Source organism: Leucoraja erinacea, chromosome 13 (assembly GCF_028641065.1).
Source record: "Leucoraja erinacea ecotype New England chromosome 13, Leri_hhj_1, whole genome shotgun sequence".
NCBI classification, from domain to species: domain Eukaryota; kingdom Metazoa; phylum Chordata; class Chondrichthyes; order Rajiformes; family Rajidae; genus Leucoraja; species Leucoraja erinaceus.
In genome coordinates this window covers 41,587,337-41,611,438 of record NC_073389.1, presented here as the reverse complement: position 1 = coordinate 41,611,438, position 24,102 = coordinate 41,587,337, and the positions used below count along the sequence as shown (strand labels likewise).

At 41.5% G+C, this 24,102-nt stretch overlaps 2 protein-coding genes across 4 annotated transcripts in view; both read left to right on the top strand.

Annotated features, from left to right (window-relative positions):
• LOC129702937 (uncharacterized) overlaps nucleotides 1–15,550 on the top strand; it is a 32,728-nt gene extending 17,178 nt beyond the window's left edge. For 2 of the 3 annotated variants that reach the window (XM_055645041.1, XM_055645040.1), the window contains exons 5-11: nucleotides 1,880–2,044; nucleotides 2,949–3,022; nucleotides 3,288–3,485; nucleotides 4,921–5,058; nucleotides 9,224–9,313; nucleotides 11,617–11,760; nucleotides 14,883–15,550. In XM_055645041.1, coding sequence (XP_055501016.1) covers nucleotides 1,880–2,044; nucleotides 2,949–3,022; nucleotides 3,288–3,485; nucleotides 4,921–5,058; nucleotides 9,224–9,313; nucleotides 11,617–11,760; nucleotides 14,883–15,011 — 938 coding nt within the window. In that variant the 3' untranslated portion in view covers nucleotides 15,012–15,550. The remainder of the gene's footprint in view (nucleotides 1–1,879; nucleotides 2,045–2,948; nucleotides 3,023–3,287; nucleotides 3,486–4,920; nucleotides 5,059–9,223; nucleotides 9,314–11,616; nucleotides 11,761–14,882) is intronic. The other variant, XM_055645042.1, reaches the window with a different exon arrangement.
• Nucleotides 15,551–21,726: 6,176 nt separating this feature from the next.
• zgc:152951 (uncharacterized protein LOC569013 homolog) overlaps nucleotides 21,727–24,102 on the top strand; it is a 46,461-nt gene continuing 44,085 nt past the window's right edge. Inside the window, exon 1 of the mRNA XM_055645039.1 lies at nucleotides 21,727–21,887. The gene's annotated coding sequence lies outside the window, so the exon portion shown is untranslated. The remainder of the gene's footprint in view (nucleotides 21,888–24,102) is intronic.

Below are 24,102 nucleotides of genomic sequence, written 5' to 3'. Positions count from 1 at the left end.
AAATCGGATGGCCAGGTTACAGTTTACCAAGAAGTACTTAAAAGAGCAACCACAATTCTGAATAAAGGTCTTGTGGACAGATGAGACGAAGGTTAATATATCAAAGTGAAGGCAATAACGAAGTATGGAGGAAGAAAGGAACTGCCCAAGATCCAAAGCATACCACCTCATCTGTGAAACACGGTGATGCAAGTGTTATGACCTGGGCATCTATGGCTGCTGTAGGTACTGGCTCACATATCTTCATTGATGATAGAACTGCTGATGATAGTAGCATAATGAATTCTGAAGTGTATGGACACATCCTATCTGCTCAAGTTCAAACAAATGCCTCTAAACCCATTGGCCGGCAGTTCATTCTACAGTAGGACGATGATCCTAAACATATTTCTAAAGCACCAAAGCAGTTTTTTAAAGTTAGAAAATGGTAAATTCTTGAGTGGCCAAGTCAGTCACCCGATCTGATCCCAATTGAGCGTGCCTTTTATATGCTGGAGAGAAAACTGAAGGGGACTAGTCCCCAAAACAAGCATAATGTAAAGATAGCTGCAGTACAGGCCTGACAGATCATCACCAGAAAAGACACCCAGCAACTAGTGATGTCCATAAATCGCAGACTTCAAGCAGTCATTGCAAGCAATGGATATGCAACAAAATACTAAACATGACTACTTTCATTTACATGGCATTGCCGTGTCCCGAACATTATGGTGCCCTGGAATGGGGGGACTATGTATAAACATTCTGAAATTTCTACATGGTGAAACCAAAATATATTAAAATGGTAGAATGAAGAAGGGCCTCGACCCGAAACGTCGCCTATTCCTTCTCTCCATAGATGCTGCCTCACCCGCTGAGTTTCTCCATCATTTTGTATCTACCTTCGATTTTACCAGCATTTGCAGTTTTTTCTTATGTATAAAAATGGCCTTTATTAAAATCTGACAATGTGCACTTTATCTTATCTGACTTCAGAACTGCTTTGTCTTACATCAGGGAGAGGCTTCAGAGGGTAGTTAGGGCAGCACAGAAGATCATTGGCTATCCTCTCCCCTTTCTGATGGACATTTACACCTCCCGCTGCCTCAGCAGGGTGAAGAACATCATCAAGGACGGCTCCCATCCTGCATTTGGCCTGTTCGACCTGCTTCCCTGAGGGAGGCGCTATAGGTGCATCAGAACAAGGACAAACAGATTCAAGAACAGTTGCTTTCCAAAAGCCATAACCTCCCTGAACTCACACATGTATTGACTTCATAGCCAAACCCCCGGACTTCCATCTATCCACCTACTGTAATTTGTACTGTAACTGTTATTTTTTTTTTTTTTTTTTAAATTATGTGCAATAACCCATACTGTATATAGGAATCCTATTTATTCACTCTATTCATCCATTGTCTTTTTATAGATTTTATAGACAGCCGCAGAACTGTGCACCTTATCCCCCCCCCCCTCCCCCCCCTTTGTTTTGTTTTTGATTAATTACATGTCTGCACTGAATAGGAGCTGCTTTTAATCTCATTGTACATGTGTATAGTGACAATGGCATTCATCCATTCATTCATTCATTCATTCATTCAATCATTCATTCATTCATTTTGTATCTACCTTCGATTTTACCAGCATTTGCAGTTTTTTCTTAAACATGTATAAAAATGACCTTTATTAAAATCTGACAATGTGCACTTTAACCACATGATCTTATCTGACTTCAGAACTGCTTTGTCTTACATCAGAGAGAGTAAGAGGAACATTTGAACAACTTTTAAACAACATTTCTAAAATAACCTGAATAGTTACAGTCTGTGCTGTTTTGACAATGGGACATTTCTATAAGAAACACATATCTAATTATCCTTTTATCTATATTTTAATGTAGACAAATCCACTGCAATTGAATTGGGAAAAGATTTGACAAATAGAAAGTTTTTAAATCCCTTGGCTGTCAAAGAATTTGAAGACAGCAATGCTCTGTACAGATTGGTAGAGCATGACTCAGCTGCTTCATTAACCTTGAAAAGTGAAACACAATATACGTCTTCTGGTAGGTAATGTTTTATTTCCTTTCTTCTCATGATCAGAAGATGTTCACCAACAAAATGTAGAACTGAAATGGTTAACATTTAATATACTTTGGTTTCTAACTGTAGTAAATGTGAACAACATTTTCCGCATTCTCTAATCATTAAAAAAACTCTCTATTATTGCATCTTTGGCAGGTACATGGATAGGAAAGGTTTAGAGGGAATGGAATAACAAGATGCTGGTTTATAGAAAAAGAAAAAAGGAAGGTCAGGCAGCATCCCTGGAGAACATGGATAGAAAGTCTGAAGAAGGGTTCTGACCTAAAACGTCGCCTTTCCATGTTATCCAGGGATACTGCCTGACATACTGAATTACTCCAGCATTTTGCGTCTTTCTAATATTTGGAGGGATATGGGCCAAACGGAGCCAGGTGGGGCAAGCACAGAATGGGGTATCTTGGGTGTCATGGACTAGTGGAGCTGAAGGGCCTGTTTCCATGATGTATGTCTCTATAGTAATGTGTTTCACTAGAGATTTAATTGATCGAAATATGCCACCAAGTCACGAGAAGTGATATTGAGGCAGGTGAAGGAGAGTTGGGTTTCCAAGAACCCGCTAAAGGAAAATAGAATTAGAATTGCAGAGAGGTTCAGATTGTGAAACTCAGAATATGAGGACTTTGCAAATTGGTGGGCTATGGGTGGGTGAAGAGTAATCAGAATGACCAAAAGTATTATCTGTCGAAGTGTAGAAATCTCAGTAGGTCAATGACTGGAAACGATAACAAAGGTATAAGGAATGGAGATTATGGAACATCAGTATAGGAAGACCAACATTTTAAAAGCAGGCATTGCTGGAAGAAGTACTCAGATTCTCATGTTTGCTTTTAATAGTAACTTGCTGAATAATCTGTTACACTTCAGCTTCTAGACATTCTGCAATCATGAAAGATTTAATTGTGAAGTTGTTCTCGGAACACATTACACCAGATGGCAAGGTTAGTCTATGTTTCTTTATTAGAAAAAAAACTATTATTTGCTAACCACTTAATTTTTTAAATATTTATATTTAAAACATCAACCTCTGTTAATCAAAAGAGTTAAATATTTGCTTAAATTATACCGCTTCAATATACTTGTGATTAACGTTTGGATACCTTTAGCCTATTTAGTTTGATTACAGAAGTAATTGCCAAACAAAAGTTTATTTGATCCACACATGGTGAAAGTTCTAATTAACTATTCAATCTTTCTTTATTGTAGATTGTAGATTATAAATCCATGGGTGCAAATCCAGTGTTTGATGAATATTGCCAACATGCAACACATCTGCAGCTTCTAGACATCGGTAGTCTCAGTAGGAATGAGAAACTAGCATTATTCATCAACGTGTACAATACTTTGGTCATTCATGGAAATATCAAGAAAGGACCACCAAAAAATGCATGGCAAAGATACAGAGTAAGATGGCAAACTTGCAATTGTTAATTCTCATGACAACTTGAACATAGATGATTCTCCTAACATACAGAGCATGTTTCCTAAAATGGGGTCACTTGGGAGCAATGGTCAAAAAATGTACCAAGTGATATAAAAATGAAAAATGGAAGAAATGTTCAGCAGGTCAGACAGCACCTGTGGAAAGAGAAATAGTTACAATTTCAAGTTGAAGACCCTCCTTCTGACTGGGGAAAATAAAACAGATTAATTTAAAATTCCCAGTTAAGAGCCAAATGATATGTTCTTTACCTACACATTCAGGTTAATATTTGCTTAGTTTATATATTTAAAACATTATATCCAAAGGTGGCCTGTCAAGTCTGGGCCTACTACTTTAAAGCCTAATACCTAAAGCTTCAGGTGGCACAGTGGCGCAACGGTGGAGTTCCTGCCATACAGTGTCAGGGTCCCAGATTCGATCCTGACTGCAGGTGCCGTGTATACAGAGTTTGTATGTTCTCCCTATGACCTCGTGGGTTTTCTCTGGGTGCTCCAGATTCATAGATCATGACTGCAGGGTGCCGTGCACCGTATATGGCTGATCCAACTCAGTTGTATGTTCTCTCCTATGATCCCCTTGTGGGCCACATCTTCCCTCTTAAATATAGCCAATGAACTGGGTGGCAGGGAGTTCCAGATTCACCATTCCTTCTCATAGATTTCCCCTTTATCCTCATGCTGTGAGGTTTGTCCTGGACTTCCCTAACATCGGGAACAATCTTCCTGCATCTAGCCTGTCCAACCCCTTAAGAATTTTGTAAGTTTCTATAAGATCCCCTCTCAATCTTCTAAATTCTAGAGAGTATAAACCAAGTCTATCCAGTCTTCCATATCCCAAAGTCATGCAGGTTTGTAGGTTAATCGGCTTCTGTAAATTGTCCCTAGAGTATAGGAATGATACTAGCATATGGATGATCATGCCAGCATGGGCTCAGTGTGGTGTAGAGCCTATTTCCATGCTACATCTCGAAACTAAACTAAACTCTCTCATTTGTTTTTTACCTGCATTGTCTGTAATTTTGTTCTTCACAATTTCCCAATTTTCTTTTGAAGGTTATGACTGAAAGTTTATTTAACAGCCTGTTATAGCTGGTGCAGTTGACATCTTAACCATTCATTGCACCAAAGATACCTCCAGTTCTTTTTGCTAATAGTGCTGAATTTGTTAGGTTATCAAAATAATAGCCCATTTACCCCATCGAATTTAGCCATGATTTTAAACACTTCTTTCAAATCTCCACTCTCCCTCTCTGCTCCAAACATCCCAATGATGTTTAACAGATCAAATGCCCTATTGAAAGAAACGTTATCATTTATTTTGAGCAATTGGCATAATTAGATAATGATATATTTGATTAAATAAATGTCCTCTGAAATCCATTTTGTCCCATTTAAGTTTTTTAGTTCTATAAGTTACGAGATTGGTGGAAACATCTTTTCACTGAATGATATTCAACATGGTGTACTTCGTGGAAATCGAAAAAGTCCCCCTCAGATCATGAAACCATTCGCAAATGATGATCCACGTCTTAAGGTAGCTATGTGGAGGAAGGAACTGCAGATGCTGGTTTAAACTGAAGATAGACATAAAATGCTGGAGTAACTCAGAATGAAAGATATGCAAAAAGTAACAGTAATAAAGGAATCAGGCCATTGTTAGCTGTTTGCTAGGCGGGAACTGGAACCTGGTGCTATTTGGGTGCGGGAGGGATGGAGGGAGAGGGAGTGCAGGTGTTACTTGAAGTTAGATAAATCATACCATAAGCTGCCCAAGCAAAATATTAGATGCTGTTCCTTTCTCACCATTACATTTTGCATATCTTTCATAATTTGTTCTATATCTCTCTAAATCACTGTCTGTACCTCATCACCCATTCTTTCTCTCCAGACATGCTTCCTGTCCCGCTGAATTACTCCAGCCATTTTGTGTCTATCTTGGGTAGCTATTACTGTTTGAGTATATAGCTAAATTTATATAGTTTAATACTATGACTAAAATCCTTAACATAATTATAGTAGTTATTCCAGCACTTTTGGGGAGTGTCTTTTCTTTAATTGCAAACTACTGGTCCTTGTTTTGTTTTCTCCAACCCTCAATCTTATAAGACAGTTTGGATATTCCTGAGAAGATACATTATGTTTTTACTTAGCCGGGATTGCAACTACTCATAAAATCATAACAGAAAAGTTCACACTAAAAGTGAGAAGAAAATCCAGCAATCCAACAATGCTTTGCAATATATACATCAAATTTCTAAACAAAGCATCTGGTAATGGCAGTGGTGCTTGAACTGTTAGGCTGATCACATTTTCCAATTATGAGCAACTAAATATTTGAAACAGTAAAGGGTCACACAACTTATTTAAAAAGTTGAGCTATAAAAAAATGTCAAGCTTATTCTGCCCTTGAAGATAAATTTGCATGGAATCTGTAATAATTTTATGTTTCTGAACCTTCTTCCATTTTCCTCACATTTTCAAATGTATTGAGGCATGCGTAAATAGACTTCTTCTATTCCACCTTTGAAAGGATTTGCAGACAAAGCAGATCAATTCTTAATGATTTGGTCTCCATTTATCGACTTCTTACAAGCATATGGTGCAACATAACAGTGGAAATTAACTGTTTCAGGATCGGGTGAAGGGTGGTCAAGAATAATCTTATATTACTCAATCTCTGATCTTGACCGCTTTTGGCGGACTGTGCTGCGATTTCCGAGAACGCCGCCACCTACGGCCGTCATTTTTGGCCACCTCGCTCAGAGCCATCCTCCGCCGTATGAGTGTGGAGGATTTTTTCCGTCGATGTAAAATGAGAGAGATATTAATGTTTTTACAAAATTCCCCATTCTCTCTGCTGCTGGCGGCAGGAGGAGGGACTATAAAACCAGGAAGTGTTGTGCCTCACTCAGTCTCTGCCAGGCCCAGGAAGCGAGAGACTGAGCTGCGATTAACACTGAACACACGTCTACTCCACGGTGAGTCCCCTCGATACGGCTGTAAAGCGGCTGCAGCCCTTTTAAAAAAGTTTGTGTTCACAAAATGAATTTTGGTTGTCGGATGTCTGCAGCCCAATTGTTTGCCTCGCCTTTTTTTTAACAAGTTTGTGTTCACAAAATTTTGGTTGGCGGGTGTCTGAATTTTGGTTGTCGGGTGGCTGCAGCCCAATTGTTTGCCTTGGCTTGGCTCTTAAAATCGTTGCAACAGTTGGATGCCCAAGCATCCATACGGCCCACAATGTCTATACTTGCCCTCTGGAAACCAGTACCTTCAGCCCGCAACACCTATACTAGCGCAACAGACAGCCCCCCCCCCACTGGTGAGCAGTATTGGAATTGGAGGAGAGGTGGAATATTGCGTTGGTGACCCAACGGGTCCCACTTAGTCTAGTAAATAGCTATGTCTCCTTCAGTCCCCTGTTTTTCTACCTACTCTTTTTCTCTCTCTATTTTCTCTCTTTTCTTCTTTCCTTCACCTCACTGTTCGATATCACGCACTTCTCTATTTTACTACTATTCTCTTTCTTTTCTTCCATTTACTGCTAAAAAAAAAAGTTGTACATAAAATGTAACATGTCAATATATATTAGGTATCTACAAGGTACCACATTATTGTACTTACTTCTAATAAAATAAAAATAAAAATAAAATAAAAAAGAAAGGATTTGTTTGAACATTAACTTAAAATCACATCAATAATTGATCAATTATTTAAGTTAATTGCAGTGTTTTGAAAATGCAAAGTTTCACAATTTAGGTACAGTGGCAGCACACTGGTTGGCTCTGTGGCCTAGTGATAGAACTGCTACCTTACAGTGCTAGGACCAGATTCGATCCTGACTACGGGTGCTTTCTGTACGGGGTTTGTATATTCTCACTGTGAGCGTGTGGGTTTTCTCCAGGTGCTCCAGTTTCCTCCTACACTTTAAAGGGGCACAATTTTGTAGGTTAATTGGTTTTGGTAAAAATTGTAAATTGTGCTGAGTGTGTAGGATAGTGTTAGTGTACGGGGTGTTTGCTGGTCGGCACGGACTCGGTGGGCCAAAGGGCCTGTTTCCACGCTGTATCTCTTAAAGTCTAAAGGTAAGCAAAAACCTCAATCACATTACCCCAATAAAATCAACATCAGTAGTTTGAGGTAAATGTATAAGAATGCAATTGTTTGAAATTTCATCCCATATAAACTGACGTGGTTCCAACATTTAAAATAAGACATAAAACCAAGAATTACTGGATATACTCAATCAAGTTAGGTAATACCTGAAGAGAGAGAAGTAAAGTTACTGTAGTGACATATTTTACATCGTCTCAAGGATTTAGTCCTTGATAATTGATGACCGTGAATCAGAAGGTAATTTATACGCACCCACGAGCTCTCCACGAGACGTTCAATGCCGTCGAAAGATAAATCTTCCAAAAACAGTCTCGTGATTATTATACGTTTCTTTATTGTAGTAGTACAAAATTCATAAAAGCTTCTTCATGGTCATGCTCGTGCATGGTCAAAAACCATGTCTCTTCCCCAATCTTCTTTGAACTAAATTAAACTAAAAACCTTGGGAGTCTGCGCCAGAATCCCAGCTGCAAAATCCCACCCACGTAATTACAGGCAGATAAAATTTAACGGTTACTGGTTATAGTTATAACGTACTGAGTTAAGCTAAATGGCTACTACAGTTACCTTTTCAGACTGATGATTTTTTTTAATCCGAACTGCAAAATGTTAGAGATGTAATGGGGATTAATCAAATCTCGTTTGAGTAGAGTGGGGAGGAGAAAGAAAGGTTACAATGGAAGATCAGTGATATAGCTGAAACCAGTAAAGTTTATGTGACAAATGAATTGATGGTGCGAGGTAGAAGTGCTTGGTAATGGAACAAGTAAAGAAACAGCTGGAGCTGCATTTGATAACAAAAGCAACACCAAATGCTGCTCTCCAGTTAAAAAAAAGGTTATGAACTGAAATTGTAGAGCTCAGTCCTTGAATCTGGATTGCTGTTTAATTGAAAGCCAAGTTGTTGCGTCTCAGGTTCCCATTGGATTCCATTAGAATAAACTAGAAGGCTGAGAGGTCAAGAGCGCTAAACATACCTTACAAGTGAGCTAATGATCTATCTCAATGTTATTTACTGTGCTTGCTATTCACGATGGAGGCTCCTCTCCACTGAGGTTATGAAAAGCAGATCGATCAATTGCTTTCACTCAGTCCTAAAGCACGAATGACTCTGAGGTTCCAATTGCTTGTCATTTTAATCATCCAGACACAACCAACTGCAGATGCTGGAATCATGAGCCAAACACAAAGTGCCAGAGACACTCAGCAGGTCACACAGCATCTGGGGAAGGGGAATGGATAGATGATGTTGAGTCACCTCTTCAGACCCAGTCTACAGAGGAGATTCAACCCAAAATATTGTCCGTCCATTCCTTCCCCAGAAGCTGCCTGGTACACCGAGTTCCTCCAGCAATTTGTATTTTGCATGTTAATCATCAGTTCAGTTCTTGCCTCCACTCCCCCTACTGTTAATACAGGTAGTATAACTATGATATATATAGTATTAGTATATAAATAGTAATATTCTACTATTATATTAGTATAATACTGATACTAAAAGTAGTAGTATTTTTGCAATCTATTACTTAAAAATAGTAGATATTTCATTTACTATTTGAAATGTAACTACAACTTTATTTTTTCAGGCATCGCTGGATGACGCGGAACCACGTATTCATTTTGCTTTGAACTTTGGAGCCGCAAGCAGCCCTCCAATTAAGGCCTACTCTGCTGAGGTTTGTTAAACCATGTTTGGAAGTTTTCACTTTCTGCTGTCATCTTCTCATGCGTTTTATTTTGTGCGGGATTTTTAAATCTCACAAAATACTGCTGTTTCCAACAACCTGTCTTTTCTTTGACTGCAAACTTTTTGTAGCTTGATAATATCTAAAATTTTATGTTTAACATTCCACTTGCTGGCCATAATTGACAAGTCAATGCAAACTAACGACCCAACAAAAGATATAGATCCCCTGGCTAACTTGATCTGGTTAACTGTGCCTAATTCAAAGAACAGTTAGAAAATGAGTCATCGTAGTAATGTTAAAAATAATTTAAAGATTGGTAAACATTGTTTAAGAACATTCAGGCTGCACTTAACGTAAAAGAATGTGAGATTTGCCCAAATTTTCCTACTAATTTCACCAGCTGATTTTAGCCTGGGTGCACTCCAAATAACCTTTGGATCAACAATGTATTGATAGGCAAGACTATTGTATGACTACTTTTGGGCAGAATGGTGGAGCAATGATAGAGTTGCTGCTTAACAGTGCCAGAGATCCGTGTTGAATCCAGACAACGGGTGCCGCGTGTACGGAGTTTGTACGTTCTCCCCGTGACCTCGTGGGTTTTCCTCGGGTGCTCCAGTTTCCTCCCGCACTCCAAAGCCATAAAGGTTTGTTGGTTAATTGGCTTCGGTAAAAATTGTAAATTGTCCCCAGTGTATTGGATAGTTGCAGTGTATGGGGATCGCTGGTCGATGTGGACTCGGTGGGCCGAAGGGCCTGTTTCCGTGCTGTACCTCTAAGCTAAGCTAAGACACCCATAGAGGTTGCATATTCCCAGATATCAACTGAAGATAAAATCCTCAGTTGTTTTCTTCGCCATAGTTAAATAAACATGGGCTTCTGATGGACTATGGGTGCATATGAAATAGTGGCCATAATGGGTAAGGATCAAAAGATCATGAGATAGATAGTAGAATTAGGCCACTCGGCCCATCAAGTCTACTCTGTCATTTAATCATGGCTGATCTATCTCTTCCTCCTAACCCCATTCTCTTGCCTTCTCCCCATTACCTCTGACACCCGTACTAATCAAGAATCAATCTATCTGTGCCTTAAATATATCCGCTGACTTTGCCTCCACAGCCTTCTGCGGCAAAGAATTCCACAGATTCACACCCTCTGACTAAAGAAATTCCTGATCTCCTTCCTAAAAAAATGTCTTTTAATTCTGAGCCAACGACCTCTAGTTCTGGACTCTCCCACTAGTGGAAACATCCTCTCCGCATCCACTCTATTCATGCCTTTTACTATTCTGCATGTTTCAATGAGGGTAAGGCCTTAAAGGAGTTCTGGGTCCTGGATGATTTATATGCATTTATAGGATGGCTGCTATTTTAAAGACAGTTAGCTACTAGTGTAATTCCGGTCCAAATCTCACCCCGTTATTCTGGTTCAGTAAAACACCGAGTCGAGCCCTGGATCAACTAACTTTATTTTCCGAACACAAACACACTACCTATACGATACCCAACCAACACTGTGGGTCCTATCCTTATCTCTATTTGTCCAAGCCCTTCAGCCTCGTGCGAATAGACACCTCCAAATGGTCAGCACGGTCCCGAGTGCTACCCCAGAAGATCAACACACTCTCATGTGCTCTCCCCTCTTTTATACTATATTGGACCATTGGCATGAAATACATAGGGGGGGAGGGAGGAGGGGGCAACCCCTACTAGCCAGTCATAAATAAAGATCATACAATACATTGATTGACAGTTCCCTAACCCAACCACAGAATATCCCATAACATTGTTTCTTCAGAAAGTTCTTAATGGAAAACAGTTCCCTTAAGTAAATACACATTTTAACAGGTAATGTAAACAATTTGGGCAAGGTCCCTCTCCTTGACCAATCACAAATAGCAGTGCAAAGCCCATGCAACATAATTAACAACAGTATTATAACCCATCATTCCCCCAACCAATCCTGATCATGCATTTTCAGCAGGACCCAGCTTCTTCGGCAAAACCCTCACACATATTATCAATTAAAGGACATCTGGACAGCACCCTGTACTCAACTTCCTACCAGGCCACAGACATTCTAGACCCATGATCCTCATGGTCTTTGCAGCCTTTGCGAAAAGATGCCAAGCAGGTTTGCAAAGGCAGAAATCCTCCATTTTGTCAGGCACCTAAAATGTCCAATATTATCACTGGGTGATCCATGATAGTCAAATCAAGGTTGCAAATTTGAATTAAAGAGAAATGCAGATGACATATAACTTGTCATGCTTTAATCTCCAATTGCAGGACATTGACAAGCAGCTAAACATTTCAGCCAGAGATTTTCTTGATTCTGCTGATGGTTGCCAAGTTGATGTGGCGAAAAAGGAAGTTGGTCTCAGTATAATTTTCAAACGATACAAGGTGGACTTTGGTGGAACAGATGAAAAGGTAAAGAAATGTTCATGTTAACCTCTACTTCTGTTGAATATAAGTGAAAAATATGATCACAAAGTTACAGGAGCAGAATTAATCTACTCTGCCATGGCTGATCTATCTTTCCCTCTCAACCCCATTTTCCTGCCTTTTCACCATTATCCCTGACATCCATACAAATAAAGAATCTGTCAATCTCTGCCTTAAACATATCTATTGACTTAGACTCCACAGCCTTCTGTGGCAATGAATTCCACAGATTCACCTCCCTCTGACTATTGAAATTCCTCCTTATCTCCTTTCCAAAGGTACCTCCTTTTATTCTGAGGCTATGGCCTCTGGTCCCAGACTTTCTTCATTAGTGAAACCATCCTCTCCACATCTACTACACACCCACAATAAAGTATGAGAACATTTAAAACTTTGTAATTTACGAATATTTTAGCTGTGCCATTTAATAGCATAAAATGTTCCAAAAATTAAGGCAGATCCTTTTATGAAAATGTAATTACATTTCATTGTTTTACCTATGGAAACTTCTTAATCATATGTCAATGTGACTATTAGTTGCAGTTGCATTAAAAGTAATACAATTAGAAAACATTAGGTTCATATTAGAATAATATGTCTCAACCTACTCTCCACTTGGCAAATGGCTGCAAGCCCCAATAAGACTTGACACCATCACAGACAAGGCAACCCCATTTAATTGGTATCCAATCCACCACCATGAATATTTCATTGCTTTCACCACCAATGCAGCATGAGTGTAATGTGCACCATATACAAATTGACTGTTCTGAACACATGCCAATAAAGATGAGAGAGCAGCAGGGCAAAAGGCTCAGACCTCATTACCATTTTCTCCTCCAAGTTAGGCGTTATATTTACTTAGAAATAAAACACTGTACATTTACTGCCACCAATTTTTAAATTAGATTATCAAAGTTAATTAGATTGGGCAATGAATGATGGACTTGGCAATGCTGGCCACATTCTGAAAAATACATTTAAAAAGGACTTGCATTGCATTGATCTGGATTTAATTTTAAATAATTAAAGTGGTTTTCAAAATTGTTTTGTAATTTTTCAACAGCTTGGAATGGGCCAATTGTCAAAAATAACATGGTAGTGCAAATTGTCATTAAATCACTTAGTGCTTTGATAGTGTATTTTTAAGGACCCAAGGATTAATTGTTAATGACACCAAACTTAGATTTAAAGCTTTTGAGTACTTGATAGTGAGGAGGTAAAATTGATTTCTCTAACTTCAAGTAACCCCTGCGTTCCGTCTCTCTCTCCGTCCATCGCCCACCCTAGTCATTCTACTGGTTTCGCTGTTTCACTCGTTAGTTTTACTCGCTATCGCCTTCTCCACAGCCAGCAATGGGCCATTGTGGGCTCTATTTTTCATTGATCATCTTTGCTGGCTGATTTGTCCATTTGGATACCTCCAATCATTTGTATTTTGTACTTCTTCATATCTTTAGCGTCCCTCTCCCATGACTCCCAATCTGAGGGTCTTGACCCGAAACGCCACCTATTCCTTTTCTCCCAAGATGCTGCCTGACCCGCTGAGTTATTCCAGCATTTTGTGTCTATCTTTAGTGTATACCAGCATCTGCAGTTTCTTCCTATACCGAATGATATTGAGCAACTTGCAAGCTGGGTGAGGCAATGGTAAATTAAATTAAATCTTGATAAATGTGAGGTGATACATTTTGGCAGGTATAAAAAGAGTTGGGCATATACCATGAACAATAGGTTCTTAGGGAATATTGAGGAACAAAGGGACCTTCGTATACAAAGCAGCATAGATAGAAAGGGTGTTGAAGGAGGCATAGGGAATGCTAGTCTTTATTAGCTCTGGCATAAACTATAAGGGAGGATAGACACAAAACGCTGGAGTAACTCAAAGGGACAGGCAGCATCTCTGGAGAAAAGGAATGGGTAACGTTTTGGGTTGAGACAGGGTCTCCAGAAGAAGGCAAAACCTTCAGAAGAGGGGTCTCGACCCGAAACGTCACCCATTCCTTCTCTCCAGAGATGCTGCTTGCCCTGCTGAGTTACTCCAGCATTTTGTGCCTATCTTCGGTTTAAACCAGCACCTGCAGTTCCTTCCCACACTTACTATAAGGGAGGTCATGATACAACTTTATAAAACAAGGGTTAAATCACAACTGGAATATTGCATGCAGCTCAGGTAATGACACTACAGGAAGAATATGATTTGGTTGGGGAGATTGCAGAGAGATTCACCACAATGTTGGCTGGGATAAAATGTTTCACTTATGAATAGAGATTGGCAGGTTGTGCTTGTTTTCCTTGGGTGTTGAAAAGGCATGTGCTGGAGGTGCCTCTCTATGGGAGGCATGGATAGGATAGTGAGAGACTTTTCACATGGCAGAGATCACCATAAGACCAGAGGACAAGGATTTATGGAGAGGAATCACAATTTTAGAGGGGGCGGGAAGAAAAGAAAAATTACATCACTGATAACATAAATTACCTGGTCATTATCCTCATTTGCAAGAATTGCTTGTACGGTGATCAGGCACTATAACAAATAATAATTCTCACGAACAAAAAATGATTATTTCTCTAAGATTTTGTCACCTCTATTCATTGTTACTATTGCACTTGATATTATTCATGAAATTGAGATTATTTATTTGAAATTTACTTTTCACACAGGGAGTTGTGAGTCTGTGGAATTCTCAGAGGGCGGTGGAGGCTGGTTCTCTGGATACTTTAAAGAGAGAGCTAGATAGGGCTCTTAAAGATAGTGGAGTCATGGGATATGGGGAGAAGGCAGGAATGGGTACTGATTGGGGATGATCAGCCATGATCACATTGAATGGCGGTGCTGGCCTGAAGGGCCGAATGGCCTACTCCTGCACATATTGTCTATTGTAGGTGTGAACCATTTCTAATTCTGCTTTTAGCTCATCACTGAGCTAACTCAAGTTGGAGACTTTCCTTTCCTTTCCATTTATTTCCACTGATGCTACCTGACTTGCTGTGTTCCTCCAGCACTTTGTTCTTGAGCACTTTGGCTCAAAGGGCCGAATAGCCTACTCCTGTACCTATTGTGTATTGTTTATTGAAACCATGTACCATTTTGCTCCTCCATACAGGTCCTGAAATGGGTTTCTGACCATCTATCAGATTCAACAAAGAAGAAAGCACTGACGGAACTCCTTGACCAAGGAAAAGCCAGAATTATTTATCTTCCATTTGACTGGTCAACGAATGCTAAAGACTAATTGTGGGTGGCTTTGGAAACCATTAGCGCCATTGTATTAAGATCTTCTGCTCTTCCCACACTAGGTGATGTTATTGTTGTCGTGGCATGGTGTTACACATTTACGAATCAAATATGGTTGTAGCAGAATGTTTGGGATAAATATCTGGAAGCACCTTAGTATTCATTGCAGTTTATTACAAAACGTTGCTTTGTCATAAAACAATGGTAATGACATTTTGCAGAATCAATCTTTCCAAAAACAGTCCACGTTATCAGAATAACTGGAAAGAACAATTGCTTTGATTTTTTTTTCCCCTTTCTTTGACCAAATCGGCATGGGATATGAACTTAGATGTGAGCTAATTCACCCTGATGTTTTTCAGACTGGTATTACCATACCTCTCATTATTCTTTATGATGAGAATGATGATGAATTGTCTGCTAATATGACCATACCGAGCACTCATGATTGCTTGTCAGCTAGCAAAGGTTGTATGGATTTAAGTATTGTCTTTCTACAGGCTTGCATTCTGAGCTTCAATAAAGTAAGTGCAAAACAATCTATTTGGGTTATTTTACTCCAGTTATATTGGATGTTATTTTCTTTATTCATATTTCAGAACCATCACAACAAAGGTCAACATGTATTGCCTATTCCTAAATGTTCTTAAGATAGGACAGGTTTAGAGGGATATGGGGCAAATGCAGGCAGGTGGGACTAGTGTAGATGGGACATGTTGGCCGGTGCAGATGCTGTCAACGTATTACCTATTCCTAAATGTTCTTAAGAAAATTGGGATGAAATCTTGGCTTTCTTTTGGTAAAAATAGGCCATCAATGCTGTTGAGGAGGGAGATTCAAGATTTAAACTCTGAGATGAAGGAATAGAAATATATTTCCGAGATAGACACAAAATGCTGGAGCAATGTGTACTAGGGGTATGTTCTGCTCCCCTGTTCAAGTGCAGCCAAAATTGACCCCCTATACTCCCCTCTGATGAGGGAGAACACTGTGCAGCCCTACAAGAGGTACTGCTGTAGGACTTACTAGCTGCCCCTCTGTGACTAGTCTCCATCTTATGGAGCTGCCACTTACCTGCTCCAACAGCCGCTCCAGCTGGCCCCGATGCTCTCGGGCACCCAACCGGCTCCAATGCACATACATGGTCACTGGCCATCGTGGCTGCTCCTGAAGCCGTTCCTCCTGAGGCTGCTCCTGATTGCCCTACGCAACCATGGGTCCGGGTGATATCAACATGGGTCAGAACCATACATCACCATCTATCATAGACCTAACTTACTGGTTCTTCCCACTCTAGGGGAGTTACCCATGTCACTATTATATATTAACCTATTTATTTTAGAGTTGAAAGCACCTCTTCTCCACCTAGGACTGACGGACCAAATGCGGAATTATTTCAGCGGGTCACAGACAGTCCACCCAAACATCAGTACTTGGTATCATCTAGGTACGGGAAGTACTGCCACAACTATAATCATCACCCACAGATCTATGAACATCCCGTCTGTTCTGGAATTCTTGGCAAGCCGCCATTATGATGAGAGGCTCAGTCATAGTGCCATCTACTGCACCAGAAGTGCTCTGTCAACATAGCTGTCGAAGGTACAGAACCGCACTCTGTTGGGACACACCCTGGTAACCAAACTCATGACCCTGGTCACCTATTCCTTTTCTCCAGAGATGCTGCCTGACCTGCTGAGTTACGCCAGCTTTTTGTGTCTATCTGCAGTAGTACACTAGATTGGAAGTTCAAAAGTTACTGTTTCACTTGAATACTTGAAAGAATTGTTTGTGTGCCTGGATGATGGGAAAAGGTTGAGGTGTTGCAACTCCTGTGATTTTCTGAGAAAGTGGCATGAGAGGCGGTGTGATTGGTGGGGATGAAACTGAGCACCAGAGAGTTGCAAAGTGTATATCCACCATCCTCTTTTTCCAAAACTGGATTGTTCTTGGAGTTTAGAAGAATAAGCAGTGAGTGATCCTACTCAAACATACAAGATCATAAGGGAGCTTGTTGGGGTAGATGTTCAGATGTTTTCACTAATGAGAGATCACAAGCAATTGGTCACAATACAATAAAAAGAGTAGGAAATTGCGTTACATAGACATTTCTTCTCTCGGCAGTAAATCCCCGGATTTTTCTTCCCCCGAGGATGATGAAGGCCAGATCATTAGATGTATTTAAGGTGGATTTATTTAAACATTTGAGAGATTGGATAAGTGAAGGGTTTTGAAGAAACTGCAGACAAGTTGTGGCCAGCATAAATCAGCCACAATCATATTGAATGGTGAGGCAGGTCTGAGGGTCCTTGTTACATAATCCTGCTCCTACCTCTTTCTGTCCTTGTGTTCAGGTAGATCCTTTGGTACAGGCTGCTCTTGTCCCACAGAAATTACTTCATCCTATGTTGACTGTATTCTTTCTCTCCTTTCTATTTTTACTAGAATGTTGCCTGGGTTTCAAAAACTAAGTTACAGAGATAGGTTGAATAAGTTAGGTCTTTATTCTCTGGAGCGCAGAAGGTTAAGGGGGGACTTGATAGAGGTTTTTAAAATGATGAGAGGGATAGACAGAGTTGATGTGGACAAGCTTTTCCCTTTGAGAATAGGGAAGATTCAAACAAGAGGACATGACTTCAGAATTAAGGGACAGAAGTTTAGGGGTAATATGAGGGGGAACTTCTTTACTCAGAGAGTGGTAGCGGTGTGGAATGAGCTTCCAGTGGAAGTGGTGGAGGCAGGTTCATTGGTATCATTTAAAAATAAATTGGATAGGCATATGGATGAGAAGGGAATGGAGGGTTATAGTATGAGTGCAGGCATGGGACTAAGGGAAACAAAGTTGTTCGGCATGGACTTGTAGGGCCGAGATGGCCTGTTTCCGTGCTGTTATGGTTATATGGTTATATGGTTATTTACACCTGTCACTCGTTTCATATCGTCTGCATAATATCCAAGCTCCAACTATGCCAACTGCCACCAACTACTTTAACTTCTCTGTCTCTGGCTTCCTACGCTGTTCCAAAGTGTAGTTTATGATCAAGGAACGGCATCTCTTCTTCCATCCAGTTATGTTGCAGACTTATGGAATGAATATTGAATTTAACAATCTACCAATACTAGTAACAATTTAACAGATCGAACACTACTGTCAGGAGCCCCCCCGCTCACCTGTATCGAGCTATCATTTGCCAGGTTTTGCCCCACCTCCACCTTCTTTTTCCAACTTTTTGCCTCCCACTCAATCAGCCTGAAGAAGGGTTCTGACCCAAAATGTTGTCTGTGCATTTCCACCGAAGATGCTGCTGACCTGTTGAGTTCCTCCAGCATTTCGTGTTTTGCTTAAGATTCCAGCATCTGCAATCTTTCATGTCTGCAGTGAATTTAACAGTTTCAGATAACCAGTCTTTCCTGCTGGTGTCAGAACTGACAGGTCTGATGCAAGGACATCCGGCAGCAATATTGACTCAATTCTCCTCCTTTCATAGATAATTCCTAATCAGCATTTTATTTTGTTTCATATGCTGTGCGCTGTATCTTAGAATTACAGTATGTTCTTTTGTTTCTTTTCTAACAGCCCTCATTAATCTATTTAGTAGATTGCAAAAGCAGTCATGGTCATGAAGTCATACAGCCAGTGGCGGACTGGGTCTAAAATATTGGTTGACAGGAGACAAAGGGGGCCCACTTCATCAGGGGCCCACTTGATACAGGGGGCCCACTTAATCAGGGGCCCACTTGCCATCGGGCAAGCTGACACCCTGGCCGGTCCACCACTGCATACAACGTGGGAACAGGTCCTTCGTCCCAACTTGCCCACACCGGTAAACATGTCCCAGCTACACTAGTCCCACCTGCCAGCGTTTGGCCCATTTCCCTCCAATCCTGTTCTATTCTTGTACCTGTTTATATGTTTATTAAACTGTGCGATAGTACTTGCTCCAATACCTCCTCCGGCAGGTCGTTCCATACTCCCATCACCTTTTGTGTTGAAAAGTTACCACTCAGATTCCTATTACATTTTTACCCCTTGCCTTAAGTCTATGTCCTCTGGTTCTCGATTCCCCTACTCTGGGCAAGAGGCTCTGTGTCTACGATCCATTCCTCTCATAATTGTGTACACCCTTCATCCTCCTGAGCTCCAAGGAATAGAGTGCCAGCCTGCTCAATCGCTCCATATAGCACAGGGGCTCGAGTTCTGGCAACATCCTCGTAAATCTTCTCTGTACCCTTTCTAGCTTGACAAAATCTTTCCTATACATGGTGCCCAGAACTGAACACAATACTCTAAATGCGGCCTCACCCGCATCTTATATAACTTTAACATGACCTCCCAACTTCTGTACTCAGTCACTTGAACAGTGGTCTCCGCCCTTCATAGACATTCCCCTTGTTGTCTCCATCCCTCTCCCTCTCATTAACTTAAAATACTCTTGTATTGTCACTTTTCCAGTTCTGTTGAAGGGTCATTTATCTGAAACATTAACGATTTCTCTTTTCACAGACAAAGTATGTCCTGGTAAATATTTATCAGCAAATACTTCGTGCTTGTTCTTCAGAGAATCATAAATCATTGACATTTACAGTGTAAAGGGGTCTATTGGGTCCATCATGCCTATGATAATCAAAATCAGACTATAAATAAAATTCACGAAGCAGCTCTTTGCATTTTTTCCAGCAATAACTCATCCGTTCTTTTAGAATACAGTGAGGATTTCTACCTGCACCACCCTCTCAGACAATTAATTCCAGACCATCACCAAATGTTCAGTAAAATCTCTCCACTCTTAACTTCTTTGGTTTGACCAATAAAGACAATAGACAATAGGCGCAGGAGTAGGCCATTTGGTCCTTCGAGCCAACTCCTTCATTCAATGTGATCATGGCTGATCATTCCCAATCAGTATCCTTCTCACCATATCCCCTGACTCCGCTATCTTTAAGAGCCCTATGTAGCTCTCTGTTGAACGTATCCAGAGAACCTGTTTCCACCCGCCCTCTGAGGCAGAGAATTCCACAAGTCATCCGTCAAAGAGATACATCGGCCATATTTATTTCCATAAAAATTTATAAACGACACGTATGAAGCCGGCAGCTTAAGACTAATGAACAAATACAACTCCCAAAAGTGAGGTTCTCAGCTATAAGAGAGACCATTTTGGACCCCAAATTTATACCACTGCGTAAAGAGGGATCAGAGGGATGGAAATTAAGGGATGGGGATCATGAAAGTGAGGATCTGGGGATGGGGTCGTAGTAGAACATTGGGGATCAGGGCAATAAAAATATGGAGATGGGGATCAGGAGGGTGAGGATCTGATGATGGGGATTGGAAGTGATGGAGATCGGGGAATGAGGAGCTGGGGGATCAGGGGCATTGGGGATGGAGAAGTTGGTTAATGATCAGGGGGAAGGGGGGTGGGCATCAGGGAGTTAGAGATGGAGGAGTTAGAGATCAATGGGGAGGGGGATCAGAGGGATGAAGATCAGCCCCCTTTATGTGGCCACTCTGCATACCGTGGGTATGCACAAGGAATACTACTGCGACATTTACATGTGACGATAAACATAATTCATTCATCATGGGGAAGGGAAGGTGGAGATCAGGGATCAAGGGGGTGGGGAGCAAATTGATGAATGGGGGGGGGGGGGGAAGTGGGGTTCAGGTGTTAGGGATCGAGGAGTTGGGGGATCAAGGGGCATGGGGATCAGAGGGATGAAGATCAGAGAGGGGGAGTGGGGATCGGGGGGGGGGGGGGGGGGGGGGGGGTGGTTAGACATCGAGGAATCAAGGCGATGGGGGTACGAAACAGGTGTGATGAGAAAGAAAGTCATTAGCAGTCCCCCTGCAGCTCGCACCAAAGATCTTATGGCCCCGCTTTAAGATCTTTGGCTCGCACCGACACAGGACGTGCAGGATCTCCCGGCAGCAGCGACATGACGGCCGTTCCACCCCCAGAACAAAGTCCTTAAACCTCACGCCGCCATAGCTACACTAACTCCTCCTCCCCTCAGTTCGGCAGCCAGGGCCAAAGATCCTATAGCAGAGCTCTGGGCCAGGGCCAGGACAAAGGTTCCAGCCTCGCATACCCCCCCCGTGTGCCCTTTACAATCGTCCCAGTTTTAGTTACAGATCATGGTCAATTCATGGCGAGGCACTCCAGTCATCAAACACCATTGCAGTGGAAATATCAGATATTTATTATGTGTATCAGCAAAATTCCAAAATTAAAGTAGCACTCAGTACTATGAAGACACAATCAATCTCTGTGTAGAAAAGGACTGCTGATGTAGGTTTATACCCAAGATTGACACAAGGGGCTGGAGTTACTCCGCGGGCCAGGCAGTATCTCTGCAGAACATGGATAGATGTCGTTTGGAGGTCGGGACCCTTTTTCAGACTGATTGTAGAAAGGAGGTGAAAGCTGGTTAGGAGTGGGGAGGGGACAAAGTCCGGCAGGTGATAGTTGGATACAGGTGAGGGGATTGATGATTTATCAGATGAGTTGATAACGGCCAGAGATGAAAATAATTCAGCTGAGCTCAACAATAAACTGGAAACAGAAGGAGTAGTAATGGTGCTGACGAGCCGCTTCAACCCCACCCCACCCCCCACAAATCAGTCTGATTCAGGGTCTGGACCGCCAGATGTCATCCATCCGTGTTCTCCAGAGACGCTGCCTGAGCCGCTGAGTCAGTCCAGCACGTTGTGTCCATTTTCACTGATAAACTGCCCTTTCTAAACTCCCCTGCGTTGCCTGCAGCAGTCTCGGTGCGTCACAGCGGTGGATCAGCTCACTGTGCGGGTGGGGGGAGTGAGCTGTGTACGTGAGAGGCAGAGAGAGAGGAAGGAGCTGGAGCAGGAGCGAGTAAGGTGAGTGCTTGTGGCTGGAGGAGAGGTGGTAGGGGGTTGCCGAGTCCCCAGGGTCCGGACTGGGGATGTGGGGGGGCGAGTCCCCAGCCTACAGGGAGGTTGGAGTAAGCCCGTCAATGTCCTAAACTGAGGAGGAGAGGGAGGGTTGGTCTCTATCCATGCCTTAGTGTCCAGTGTCTTTCCCCATTGAGACATGTCCTTGTCTCTCTGCCCCGAGTGAGGAGGGAGCGTTAGACCCTGTGTCCCTCTTTTTATGCCCATCTGTCCCTCTTTTCATGTCCCTCTTTTCATGCCCCTTTGTTCCTCTATTCATGCCCGTGCCTTCCTTCTTTGTGCCACCTGTTCCTGCACCTCTACCGAGAGTCAAATGAGAGAGATCTCCCTCTCTATACTCAGAATGTATCTCTTTACTTTAGGGATCTGGGCTTCGCTGGCAAATTCCAACATTTGTTTTACTGTCCCGCTGAGTTACTCCAGCATTGTTGTGTCTTATCTTCGGTGTAAACCAGCACCTACAGTCCCTTCCTACCCATTTGTTTCACATTCCCCAGCCACACTTGAGAAACAGGTGCCGAGCCACCGTGTTGAACTGCATTAGTGTGTAATGAACACATTCATTCTGTATTCCCACGGAGGTGACGGCAATGGACGTTTCAGGATTCAGACCCATTGACAGTGAAGGGAAAGTCCTATATTGCCAAATTCTATACTCTGCAAACCAGCATCTGCAGTTCCTTATTTCTAATATCTTGCCAAATATAGCGAGGGGAAAAACCTTAACTGGACATCAATGGACAGGTTATTGATGAGTGTCACTTGATAGCAGTGTTAACAATAGGGAGGTTGCACGGCAGTTGTGGTCACGACCCGTGACCCGTACTGTTGCCACGCAACGCCTTCTGGAGTACAAGCGGTGAACTGCATGCAAACAATATGGTCCAGAGCAGCGGGTCCGTCTTCTTTCCCAGCATCCGTTCAATTGTCGAGTTATGCTTCCAATCTGGCCAAAAAAAAAGGTTCAGATTGTAAGCTTCTCCCAAAACCAAAAAGAAAAGTTCCCAAAAATAAATGAACTGCAAGTGTTGTGCTGAACATGTTTCTCATAAATACCAAGTCTAGAATTTGTATACCACGTTAGCTTTGCACAGCATAAAACCACAAAATAGGACATTTTGAACTCTTTTTCAAACTCAAATTTAAGTTTAATGTTAAAAAATTTTAAGTGTACTTTAACTTCTGTGTTTGTTATGCAATGATTTGCCAATTACTTGCAATTTCATCCATAATAAATGCCGAAGAGCCAAGTAACTTTTTTGAACGTTTTTATTGCTCGTATATACTCTATACAAAAGCCCAACTATTTGCACCTACTGTGGGGCGATGGATTCATTTAAGTTGAAAAGTGCACAACAGATCCTTGCAATTTAATCAATTTTAGGTACTTTACTTTCAGAGTTGGTCATGATGAATTCCAGTGGTACAGTATGACTTGGAATTAGGTATTTTTGCCTTGCACCGCCAATCCCACGCTCTACATGAATGTGTAAATGTGCTAATATGCGAGTTTTTTCCACATCCATGCAGATAGTGCTTTCCCTCTTGTAAATGCAGGAATTTCTGCTACACAACCGTAAAATTCGGCATCATCTTTTATGTCAAAACCGCGATTAGCTAAAATGACATCTCCAGGGAGCAGGTTGTCAAAAAAGTTAGATGAAAGTGTAATTGTTTTATCTGTGCCTCTGCACCCCCATGCTGCAGATAAAAATGAAAAAGTACCACATGGTGTTAGATCCAATTAGCAGCTAACAATTATGCCATTCCTTGTTTTGCATCTGAGTAAAATGTAATTCAAAACCCATGTATAGAAACATAGAAAATAGGTGCAGGAGTAGGCCATTCGGCCCTTCGAGCCTGCACCGCCATTCAATATGATCATGGCTGATCATCCAACTCGGTATCCTGTACCTGCCTTCTCTCCATACCCCCTGATCCCTTTAGCCACAAGGGCCACATCTAACTCCCTCTTAAATATAGCCAATGAACTGGCCTCAACTACCTTCTGTGGCAGAGAGTTCCAGAGACTCACCACTCTCTGTGTGAAAAATGTTTTTCTCATCTTGGTCCTAAAGGATTTCCCCTTTATCCTTAAACTGTGACCCCTTGTCCTGGACTTCCCCAACATCGGGAACAATCTTCCTGCATCTTCCCTGTC